This window comes from Daktulosphaira vitifoliae, unplaced genomic scaffold (assembly GCF_025091365.1).
Source record: "Daktulosphaira vitifoliae isolate Bord-2020 unplaced genomic scaffold, ASM2509136v1 Scaffold_1, whole genome shotgun sequence".
Lineage (NCBI taxonomy): Eukaryota > Metazoa > Arthropoda > Insecta > Hemiptera > Phylloxeridae > Daktulosphaira > Daktulosphaira vitifoliae.
Window position 1 is genome coordinate 49,281,323 of NW_026099572.1, and position 12,740 is coordinate 49,294,062.

At 26.2% G+C, this 12,740-nt stretch overlaps 2 protein-coding genes and 1 long non-coding RNA gene across 6 annotated transcripts in view; 1 reads left to right on the plus strand and 2 right to left on the minus strand.

Moving 5' to 3' along the window:
• Positions 1 to 574, minus strand: part of LOC126896735 (uncharacterized) — a 23,364-nt gene extending 22,790 nt beyond the window's left edge. For 2 of the 3 annotated variants that reach the window (XM_050669776.1, XM_050669779.1), the window contains exons 1-2: positions 467 to 574; positions 335 to 389 (exon numbers count right to left, since the gene is read on the minus strand). In XM_050669776.1, the coding sequence (XP_050525733.1) occupies positions 335 to 389; positions 467 to 469 (58 nt within the window). In that variant the 5' untranslated portion in view covers positions 470 to 574. The remainder of the gene's footprint in view (positions 1 to 334; positions 390 to 466) is intronic. The other variant, XM_050669777.1, reaches the window with a different exon arrangement.
• LOC126896731 (uncharacterized) overlaps positions 1 to 12,740 on the plus strand; it is a 395,864-nt gene that overhangs the window by 120,593 nt on the left and 262,531 nt on the right. The gene's annotated exons all lie outside the window — the stretch shown is intronic.
• Positions 9,195 to 12,644, minus strand: LOC126896743 (uncharacterized). The gene is made up of 4 exons (XR_007701921.1): positions 12,366 to 12,644; positions 11,586 to 11,666; positions 11,455 to 11,509; positions 9,195 to 9,218 (listed from the first exon to the last, which is right to left on the minus strand). It is a non-coding gene; the product is annotated as an uncharacterized LOC126896743 (long non-coding RNA).

The following is a 12,740-nucleotide window of genomic DNA, read 5'->3' on the forward strand; positions in this document are numbered from 1 at the left end:
TATATATATATATATATATATATATATATTGGTAAATATAACAAAACCCGTATGTCATCTCCAGCCATCATTTTATAATATAAAGTTATTATTGATATTATCATTAATAACTTCCCAAATACAGGTCCCATTAGTTGTTGTCAATAAGTAATTTTTTAATTAGATCATTTAAAATTTTATTAGAAAATTAAATATGTATGTTATTATTTGAAAAAAATTAAGTTGACAAATTGAGAACAATATGTAAATAAGAGAAATCAAAAATAAAATTCTTGATATTACATTTATTATTCAATAAAATAATCATTCTGTATAAATGCTATTAGTTTATTACCATTATGGATAATCATAAATACGACCGTTGAAGAGAAGACTAAAGAAAATAATTTCTGAAAAATCAAAAATTTTAATTAAAAATATTAAATGTTCAATTGTATACTTATAATAAGTAAAGTATTCTACTAACCATTACGATTTGTTGAAGGAATAAATGTGTAGTATAAAATGCAACAAATATCTTTAGGAGAATGTATTTAACTGAGTCAAAGGGCTTTTATAGTTATTTTATATTGACTAGAATAAATATTTTATTCAGTTGTAATAAATCATTTCTAAAATTGCACGACAATATGTTGTTCAATATAAATAATTCAATGGATACTTAAATTTATTACGAATAATAAATATTTATAATCTAAATAAAATTTAATGATAGTGACTTTTTTAAACTTGTTTTCACACAAGCCATTCAATTTCTCTTAAGTCATCACCGCTAAATCACGGCGAGTATACGACCCAAGTAAGCGACTGGTTTTAGACAGTTGGACTTAACTTGCTAGACGTTGGGATATCGTGTAATAAAATCCATTAGGTCACCACATTGTCATAGTAATGTACATCATCCAATATACTATAGTAAATAAATCATATGTTGATGTAAAACTACAACAATTAATAGTTGAAAACGAGGCGGCTGTATTTGAACAGGTTTGCCATCGTTGGGGAAACCAAAGTCGTAAAATAAAAAAATATATATAAATTTGATTTGGGGTATTTTAACACACCTGTTATGTTACGAAACCTAAATAAAATGGAGCACCTATAAAATAATTTATAAAAAAAATCACATCGCGCGCTTAAGGCACTATCTACTAAGATAAATATAAAAAAATTTAGCTCATACCATGAAAAAATAGATTTATAAATGTTAAGTGCCCCAAAGGGCTACAGAAACAATAGGCAGGTCATGCCGGCGCCACAAAAATATGTGATTTACATTGAAATGTTAATGGTCACATGCGAAAAAACAAATAATAATAATAATAAAATAAAAATTGTTGCATGGCCCACAGTTGTAAGATAAAAAGTTGTTCAATATAAATAATTCATTGGATACTTAAAATGATTATTAATAATCAACATCTGTAACCTATATAAAATTTATTGCGTCTTTAAATTTGTGTTCGCATTTTTTCTACAAAACATAAAAATATTTTCTGTACACACGTATATAATTTATTTTTCATTATTCAATGTATAATTTAAGATCTGTGAACACGAAAACAATATTTAAAATTGTTTAAACTAATCGTAAATTTTAAATATACAGAGTGATCGATTATGGGAAAAGCCTCTTTTTTCAAAAAAAGGGGAAAAGTAGTAGTGTTCCCACACCATACAGATCGCTGATTTACCAGGTTTCTCTCCTCTGATTATAAAAAAACGTAATGCCTACAAACCGACGCTGGCAAACTGGTCGTGGGAACAATATTATTTCATAACGGAAACGAGCGGGCGAAAGGAGTATTGTCGCGTACACAAGTAAACAGTTATCGGACGTGGAGAAACGTTACACTGCTGTTGAACGCCAATGTTAGCGATCAAATGTGCCACAGACAAATTTAGGTCGTTTTCAGAATACACCCCTTTTGAATTATAATGGGACAACGGCGCGTTTTACACAAATCGAAGGGCATCAACAGTAAATTAACCGGGTGGGCGCATTACAATTAGGTAACCTAAATTTTACCACTACGCATACGTACCGGTCAAATGTGGCGCCGGACGTGCTATCACGCTACCCAATGGAGGGACCCACTGTCGACGAAGACGCCCTTGACGACAACATAACCAACCGCCAACACAGCCGTTCCATGCTCCGCCATTCTTGATAATATTTTGCACCATCGCCGAAACTAACAACGCGCTCTGTGAATGCCCGTTTAGGGGAATTCATTTAAAATTGATAATTCATTATATATATTTTAACATCTCTCTATCAAACACCTCATAAATTTGTACTAATAACATATCTTGTTCCTTGTTCACTCACCTATTTATTTTGTCTATGACGTACATATATCAAATTGGAACAATTATTATTAATTATAATTTGGCTACCTTCTTTACACTTCCTTTTCTACAAACCATTCAAACGTATTCATGTGCAGTCTCTGACTAATGCGTGTCCAGAACTGATTCAGGTAGTTCACTTCGTTAAATACATGAGCTGGTATTTACAGGTATTAGATTTAGAAGGAAAAGTTTGGGTCATAGATTTTATGAGTTGGTACATATTTGACCATCATAATTTCATTCAGGTCCATTATTAAAATCATTCTTAATCATATACGGTTGTAACTGCAACACTTTGGTTAAAGGAGGTAAATACTACACCTACCTGTAGATTTGTTGCTCATGTTAGGTTGATCACGCAACATCTAATTTTTCTCTTAATAATCAATATTTTCAATTTTTATAACTATTCACTACAATAATATTAAATTTATTTTTTCTAAAAACAGTATAAAAAGAGAACGTGACATTTTTCTTGTCAATATTTTCAATTAATTTTACGAACTATTTGTATTAAACTACATCGGGAAAAATAAACAAAAATTCATTTAGATTAGATGAACATATTAGAATAAAATCTAATTCAAATGAGATAAAAATATGAAATAAAAGTTATCCAGGTATAGGAAGTAATCAGTTATTAATGTTACAGATTTTATCTCGGATATAATTGAAAATATAAAAATATGTTTCGAGTAAAAAGTTTTTATTATAACTTAATAAATTCAATTATATCAAACTCTTTTTTTTTTTTAAATTTCCATAAGGTTATGTTCGAAAAATAATCGCCTAAAAAATGAATTTAAGTAGTTGTTGGTAATTAAATTGTGTAATAATAAAACCTTAATCTAAGCTTTTCTCGCAAGTGAATCCTTCTTTGTATGTGTACATAGTAGTAACAACTATGAATCAGCCTTAGAAATTATATACATTATTTAATGTATAAGTCTTTGTTTTCTAGGGTATGAGCATTATATATTTATGACAATATAGTTAATGTGAAATTATGTATATGAAAATTATGATAAAAGACGCATTTTTTATGTAAACATACATTCATTTATTTATTTATTTTTTAATGTTGGGAAAAATAGTTTTGCTCTAATGTTCAAATTATTTAAGTTAAATTCAATGTACAGAAACTTAATTTTTTAAAGACAAAATTATTAGGTATTTAAATAATAGTGTAATTTATTTTGATTATATTTTATAAAAATATATTTTTTACAAATATATTATTTGTATATTTATGTATTTTTTTTTTGATGATGATAATGTTTCTTTATTAGAAATCGTTAAGAACCTGCCACACAAAAATAACAATTCAATAATTCAAATTAACTTGCACTATAATGTTATTTTGTATTGAATTTTTAAATTTACATAGTAAAATCAATGGGTATATATTTAATATTTAATTTTAGCTTCGATGTGTAGTTGAGAAGAGTTATAAATTTATCACTACTCAACGTCTTGAACCGATTTTACTCAACGATAAGTCAAGAGATCTATGCATAAATAAATTGTTGAAATTTGTATAACATTTTATCTTTGTAGGTTGAACAATCGTAATTAAAAATCAAACATTAAAGGGAAATTTAGGTTTTTATTTTTAAATAACGAGTTTACTGATTTTTAATAGTCTAAAGACACGTGTTAATCTTTTCATACAAGTGTTAAATTTACTCAGCTTTTTTATATGTAGTACAACAATTTATAGAGCTAAAAAATTCGAATTTAAAATATTTGTATTCTAAGAACCATAAAAATCAAAATGATATGTTGATTTCATTGGTATTTTATGAGAAGAATGTTAACATAGTAAAATGTGTAATTGAATCATTTTTAATTAAAGTTTATGATCTATTACAAAAACTTTTCTTTGGAAACTTCATATTTTATAAATTTAGGTTAATGATTAATTTGGCGAAGTGTTTAATATTAATAATTACCTGATGTTCCCGGAATATCTATATAAAACATAAATCATATTTTGATAATTACTTAAGAAATAAAATCAAGGTTGTGTAAATTGGTCAATATATTAGAATATCTTTAAGTGTTCAAAAAAATAATATTATCTTTATCTTTTCTATAAAATCTATAAAAGGAGAACTTATATTTGTGAATTTCGTTGTCAAAATTTTTATACAATATCGTTAAAGCAGCGAAAACATTTATTTTTCGTATAAATTTTCTAAAAATTTAAACGGTTGGTACAGTGAATTAAATACTAAATCATGAATGTAAATCATCGAAGGTAAAACTCCACTAATTAACAATTTTAAAATATTTGTCAGTGAAGATTATGTACATGTGCCAAAGGAGAAACGACGAAAGTGGGATAAATAAGGCAGAAAAGGTATATTTGTTGGATACTTTGAACAGACGATTGGTTATCGTTAATGNTTTGGTATATTTTTAAGGTATATTTTTAAGGTATATTTTTGGTAGAAAAGGTATATATTTGTTGGATACTTTGAACAGACGATTGGTTATCGTTAATGCTATAATCACAAATAAGTATCCACTAGCAGACCGTATCAAAAAGTAGTGTTTAAAGAAGATGAAATTACGTAACAAGAAGTTTACTTAAATAGAAATGAATGAAAGAGTGTTTGAAAAAAAAGTGATATTGACGAAGAAAATTAAACAATAGAAAAAATAAAAAACAAATAAACAAAAATGATAAATAGATAAAATATAAAAATACCACTCAAATATAGAATATATTATTTGGAATATGATGATCCAGCAACGTATAAAGATGTTATGACAAAGGAAAGTTCGAAAAGTCGGAGAAAAGCTATGGACGCAGAAATGTCAACATTGAAGGAAAATAATACGTGAAATTAGTTCATTAGTTTACCAGAGAACAAAAAATTAATTACTAACTGGTGGATTTACCGTTCAAAGTACCAGATGAATGTTAATGTCGACAAGTATGAAGCTAGACCTTGTAAAAGGTTGTGCACAAGTTTACTAGATTTATTTTCAATAGTTATTTAGCCCAGTTGCTGAGTATGATTAGGTACAACTTATATTAGCAATTGTGGCAGCAAAACAATTAAAGCTTAGACAATTAAACATAAAAATATCTTTTTAGTACGGAGATCTAGAAAACGAAGCATAAACGTCTCAAATAAAAAGATATAAATCTTTAATAATTTTCAATAAAAGGACTTAACACCTCAGGTCACAAACAGGAATAATTAAATTGAATTAATATTGTAAACATAAAATAAATATTATAAATTGTTATTTTAGAGGTAGTGTGAAATGATGATTAAAATTTAATGGAATCATTTATTTTATTGTTAAGTAAAACATTTATATTTCAAGTCGATATAATATTGTACCTAATTAAATTTTGTAATAAATAAAGCTTCTATATTATTAACTTTTACGTGTATCTTTGAAACATTCAACTAATTTGACGAAATTAAATTTTTTTTTTTATTTGTATACTTACTTGTTAATTCTCTAGCCATACAAACGGTACAATTTTGACCCCGTTGAATTTTATTAAAACAGGAATCACAAACTGAAAGTAGATTACATTTAGGACATGATTTTGACGCCTTGTTTTTATCACAATTCGTACATCGATCTTTAAATAAAATATATTAATTAATGCATTATAATGTGTAAGAATTACATTCAATAGAAAATTAAATTTTATGTTATGATTGAAATCTTATTCCTAGTTAAATTTTAAATAATACAAAGCTTAGATGCAAAACTAAGAAGGTATTATTTTTATCATGATGTGTATATATATATTTTTTTTTTTGTGTCTGTTACTACTTTTTCTCAGCTCTCACCGAACCGATTTCTTTCAACGATACGTCAAAAGATCACAAATCGTATCTAGTCGAAGAAATTACCCTCAAAAATTGTAAAAGTTTACCTCGTCTCTCGTAAATCCGGGAAATCTCCAAAAAAATTCTAGATTTTATATTTTATATTTATGACTTTATAATATAATGCTCTAACTTTTTGAAAATTATATGGATCAATATAATTTTTTCATGAAAAGTGCTATTTATATAAATCTTTCATTCGACATACTTTTTTTTTAAATCGGACCATTTTTCTATATATAAAGGGGGTTTAAAACTAAAAAATGCATATAGAAAGTAGAACTTTTTCAACTTAACTTCATCTTAAATTAAAGCTAATGTAATGTACTTTATTATAGAAAAAAAATTCGGACTTTATTTTGTCTTCACGGTGAAAACTAACATCAAAGTTAATAAAAAAAATAAGATTTTTATAAAAAAAATTCTTTTATATTTTTAACATTATAATGCTATTACTTTTTGAAAAATGTATGGATTAATACAATTTTTTCATTATAAATATTATTCATATACTTCTTTCATTCGACTAATTTTTTTTTTTTTATAAAACCATTTCCCTTTATATATTACACTTATAAATCATAAAAGTTGTAATTAGGATATAAATTAAGAAATAGGAGATCATGTAGCTTTTGAACTAATTTATCATTTTTTTTTTTAATTAAACACTATCTACAGATTTGCATCTAATCGTTTTTTATGATAGTGATATTAATCACTCTTAGATATCATGACACTTGACCCATCTATGCCACGTCCCAACTGAGTCGCGACCTCACAGTGCTGGGTTTTTTTATTTTTTAAGTGTATGAGTAATACATTTAACTTACTCGATGGGGTTTTACTCCTCGACATGAAATGATCTAGAAAAATATATATATGTAATAAAAATAATTAACTCGTTAAGTTTCAATTTACACATTTAGTTTTTATAAAATGTGAATAATTTTGTTACGCGTCATTACATTCTTAAAAAAAAATTATTTAAATTCTTTATACATATGTATTGATTTAATATAGAAAATAACTAGATATAATAATTGTCTATAAAAAAACAACTATACTATATTACTATTATTAATATAAATTGTGATTTTTTTGTAAATTAATTTTTAAAATGACATGCATTAGGACCACGATGTTTTACAAGTCTAAAAGCTATGGATGTGTTAATTATTAGCCTTATTATTATTTTGTTTTTTATTTATGCATCCTTAGACTATGTAAAATAACATTTGTATTTGTATTTAATAGTAAAAAATTTGAAAAATTGTATTTATAGCTGCGATGTGAAACATGGAAGGTTGATTTAATGATTTATACGTCCATGAATTTAATATTAATTTAGTTAAACATACCAGTATTAAAAATTGAAAGAAATTCCCACGATATTATAAATTAAAAAAAAAATCATAATCATAAGATTTCTTTGATTATTACAAATTGACTTTTAACGAAGAATGAGCTTTATTAAAGTATGATCTATTCAACAAGAATGTGAATTAAACGGCCTCATTTTTTTATTAAAATTTGGACAAGAGCAAATGACTAAATTTATACGCCCAAAGGACGCCCCAGCGTGTTAATTGCACAATATGTTCAAATATAAAGTTATAATAAACTTACAATAAAACAATTTGTACAACACATCCATAATTAATATTATAAATTTGATGCAGATATTAACAAGTAGAATACATACGTATAATCGTATTTTTATTGTATATTATACCCTATTTTTATATCTTAACTATGTTTCTACGTATCAATAGATGTACTCACTTGAACCTATAATTAAAACACAAAAATGTATTAATACTACGGTAATATTTATATAGAACAGGTCAAACTCAACATTTAAATGAAAACATTTATTTATTTATTTATAGACAAATATAATATAATTAAAATAACATATCACATTATAACAATGCAGATAATAATTTGAAATAATAATATCCTCATTATAAAAATATATACTGTATTATTAAAATATATAATAGATAAAATTTCAATATTATTATTGTTATGATATCAGAATGGTTGAATAATGAGATTATAATGTTCACGCTGTTACGAAAATATGAAATATGAAAATTTCATACTTTATATGAGGAAAAACGGACTTAATGGAGTTTAGAAAATAAGATATTTTAAATCCGAAATGCGGATTTAAAATTTTCCTTTACAAATCTAGATTTTAGGTGTGATTAATCAACAGTTAATATAGTGACTACTGGATTTAAGACAGTTGGAATAACAAAATAAATAAACTAAAGAAAAATGTCTCTAAATTATTATAATTTTGGAAGAAATCTAGTGGTTAGCGATAAATAAATTACTCTTTATTAATGATAGTATGAGTTTTATGAAGTTTATAAGTCTAATTTTGAAGTTCAAACTTTGGAATTAATCTTTAAATCCAGTTTCTTTGTAAATTCCGGTTTTTTATGCTGAAGTTCGAAACCTAAAATTAGAATTTTACAGATTTCAAGAAAATCCGGATTTATTATCTATCACTCTATGAAATAGATTGAAAAAAATTGAAAACAACATTTTTCCAAAAAGTTGTATACAAAACGTTAGCAAAATATTGTACATATAACCTTATCACAACTTTTTTTTTCTTTGGAATATTTAGTTTTCATAAAAATATATCTTTAGTTTAAGCATAACAAATTGATAATTTTAGTTGGATTATTCTTACTCACATAGACCTGCAAAAGAAAAAAAAAAGTGTTAAATAATAATAATATAGGAACTAAATTATCGTCAAAATATAGCACAAGTTTGACAGTTTGTTTGGTTAAAAAATTTGGTAGTCTATTGCTACGGACAATAGGATCTTTCTAGTATGATTCTGCTTTTTTTATTGCAAAGATCATAAACAAATTTTCACACCAAAAAATACGTTTATTTATTTAACATCAATTGTTTTTAAAATTGATTTCAAATAAATTTAAAATAATTACTACTTACAACACAATGGCTTGCTTTGAACTAGAAAAAAAANATGCAAATCTTTAGATAGTGTTTAATTTTAAAATAATTGGTGTATTATTCCAAAAGCTACATGATCTGCTGGTTCCTTATTAATATCTCGATTAAGATAAAGTATGTCGAATGAAAAAGGGTTTATTAAAAAATATTATTTCTCATAAAAATATTGTGTGGATCCATACACTTTTCAATAAGTTATAGCATTTAAGTTAAATATAATATAAAAAATTAAATCGAGAATTTTCACACGAATATAGCATTTAGAAGCCATTTTCACCGTGAAGACAAGTCCAGAGGTCAAATTTTTTTTTTAAATTAAAGTATATTACATTAGATTTAATTTTAAATATATATAAAAGTGTCAGACCTTTCGGAACATTTTCAAAAGTTAAGTTGAAAAAGTTNTTTAATTAAAGCATATTACATTAGATTTAATTTTAAATATATATAAAAGTGTCAGACCTTTCGGAACATTTTCAAAAGTTAAGTTGAAAAAGTTAATTTTTTGTGAAAAAGTTGTCATTTTAAATCCCCTCCTGTAGGCAGATTAAGGGTCAGCTTTACAAAAGAAATATACTAAATGATAAGTAAAGACATCAAGCATCTATATAAAAAAAATTATATTGATATGTTCGTTTTTGAAAATGTTACGGCTGTTTTTAGTAAAAAAAATTGAAAAAATTTCGAAAATTAGCGATTTTTAAATTTGTAATATTTTTGGAAGTTTCCCCCATTTACGGGGAACGAGGGAAATTTTTTCAATTTTTAAGGGTAATGTCTTCGACTAGATACGATTTGTGATCTTTTGATGTATCGTTGAAAGAAATCCGTTCGGTGAGAGCTGAGAAAAAGTGGTAACAGACCCCCCAAAAAAAAAAAAAAAAAAACACATCATAGTAAAACCAATACCTTCTCAGCTTCGCATCGAAGCTAAACAAAAACACATCATAGTAAAATTAATACCTTCTCAGCTTCGCATCGAAGCTAAAATTATCATAAAATTAGGAAGCCGATAAAAATAAGAAAAATCAGAATTTTTTCTGCATTATAAAAAAATATAGTTTAAAAAAACTATATTCATTTTTCACTTTTTAGTTTCATATGTTATGAAAGCGTGTTTTTTAGTTTTTTTGAAGTATATTTTCTTTATTATAAATAGTTCGGTATGTATGTTTTTGATTAAAATATTGTTAAGGACAATACAATTTTTAAACAACAACAGGTTATTTAAAAAACAAACAAACCGAAAATATGAACACAGTTAATAATAATCTTCGTATAATATCGCGGCACTTTCGCTGGCTTCGGTGACGCGGCGGTGTCCGGTATGATCCTATGGCGTCTACAAGTTAGCAGCATTGATGGAGACGGTCCTCGGGTGCGTATCGGTCGTGCGACACGTCCGGATCCGGTGGCGACATCATCGCCGTTGTCATTTTGCACCGTGGCGTATGGCACGCGGTATTGGTCAGTCAAACAAAAATACTCATAGTAGGACGACGGCTGATAATGGTGGCACGAGTGGTGGGGCTGTGTCACAATAAAAATTTGTTTATATACATATATTGTATATATATATATATATATATTACAATATTGATGACAAGCACGCGTGTACGGGTACGAAAACCAAAAATAAAATTATACAGAAATAGCGTTGTAGGCGTGTGGTGAGCGGGGTGGGGTGAAAGCGTTACGACAATCTAATCTCGACGCGAGAATAATAGCACTTGGCGCGTGGAGAGTTACATACATACGTACAGGTGAAACTAATATAAGCGTGTTAATGCCAATTATTGTTTATTAAAAACTCAGATTTGTGGGTTATAAAAAAAAATTGAGTTCAGGAACGGTTTAAATATGACCACTTATGTATGTCAAATTGTAACTCGTGAATTTACTCAATAAGTACTTTTCTTAAAAATGTTGTTGACCCATTCAAATAAAAAAAAAACTACTATTTACAAATTTTCAAAAATAAAATGTGTTATTATTATGAGTCAAAGAATAAATAAAATTATTTTAACTTTGTCTGAATGTGTGATTTTTATATGCGCATCTGGAAACTATTTATTTAACTAGCTAATTTATTATTAATAGTCTAATTAAGAACGTAATTAATCGATAACAACTTTTAGACCAGTATGATAGAAACCAACATGATAGATAAATTGAGAAATCGAAAGTAAAATTTTTAATATTACGTTTATTTTTTGATTAATTAATAATTTATTACCATTATTGATAACCATAAATACGATAATTGAAAAGAAGACTAATGAAAATAATTTCTGAAAAATAAAAATTTGAATTAAAAATATAAAATATTTAATTTTATATTTATAATTTGTAAAACATTCTACTTACCATTATGATTTGTTGAAAGATGAATAACTATAGTGAAGAATTCTACAAAGGCTTGTTATGAATATATTAAAGTATTCAGTTCTGTAAAACACCTTTTATAATTACTTTATATTGACTATAATCAATACTTTATTCATTTCAATTATAATAAATCATTTCTACAATTTGAAACGTTTCTACGTTTGATCTCTTTTAAATTTGTTTTTTACTAACTTTACGAAAATACAACGCAAATTGTTCAAATAATCGATTTGTTATGTTTTATTTAAAAAAAAAGATGAATATATATATATATTAAACAGCTAACTATCATATCAGTCTTACTTTAGGAACTATTTAATTTAAGGTGAAAGTAAAAGTATAACCCTTTGTATCACGGTTGGTAACGAGTAGTTACGAATACCGTTGCAAAAGATTAAGGGGATTTTTGCAAAAAGACAGTTATCTTGATCGCGGTTGATAACACGGAGGTTATGATCACCGTTGAAGATGAACTGTATTATGTAAGTGGTGGAATCTAACCCTTTGGATCATGGTTGGTAAAGCGTTATTACGAGCACCGTTGCAAAGGATTAAAAAGGAATATTTAGGAATAGCTAGTAATCTTGATCACGGTTGATAACACGATGGTTATGATCACCGTTGAAGATTGAACTAACTTTTAAAGAAAAGAATTTTAAATTTATAATTTTGATCACGGTTGGTAACGAGTAGTTACGAACACCTTTGAAAATTTTATATAATAAATATTAAGATGTAAGGAAAATTAAAGAAACTTACTGAATGGATCGGTGAATGGCTGAAAACTAGCAGGCAATTAATAATGCACACACTAGTAAAATTTTAACGCGGTTATTAAGTATCATAAAGAAAAAACTAGTAGAAGAAATATTAGAATTAATAGAATAATTGTACAAGTAGTGACGGTGTACTTTATACTACCCGTCACCACCTGAGTAGTATAGAACGATCGTCCACTGATAATTTATTTTTTAATACCCTCCAATGAATAAATGCGTATTCTAATTTCCTATTTCATTTTCGAGTTCCTGTTAAGACTGCTATGTAACATAAAATAATTTACCAACATTATAATAAATATAATAAAAAAATAAAAAAATACATTAATTTATATTCTTTTGAATAAAAGTTGTC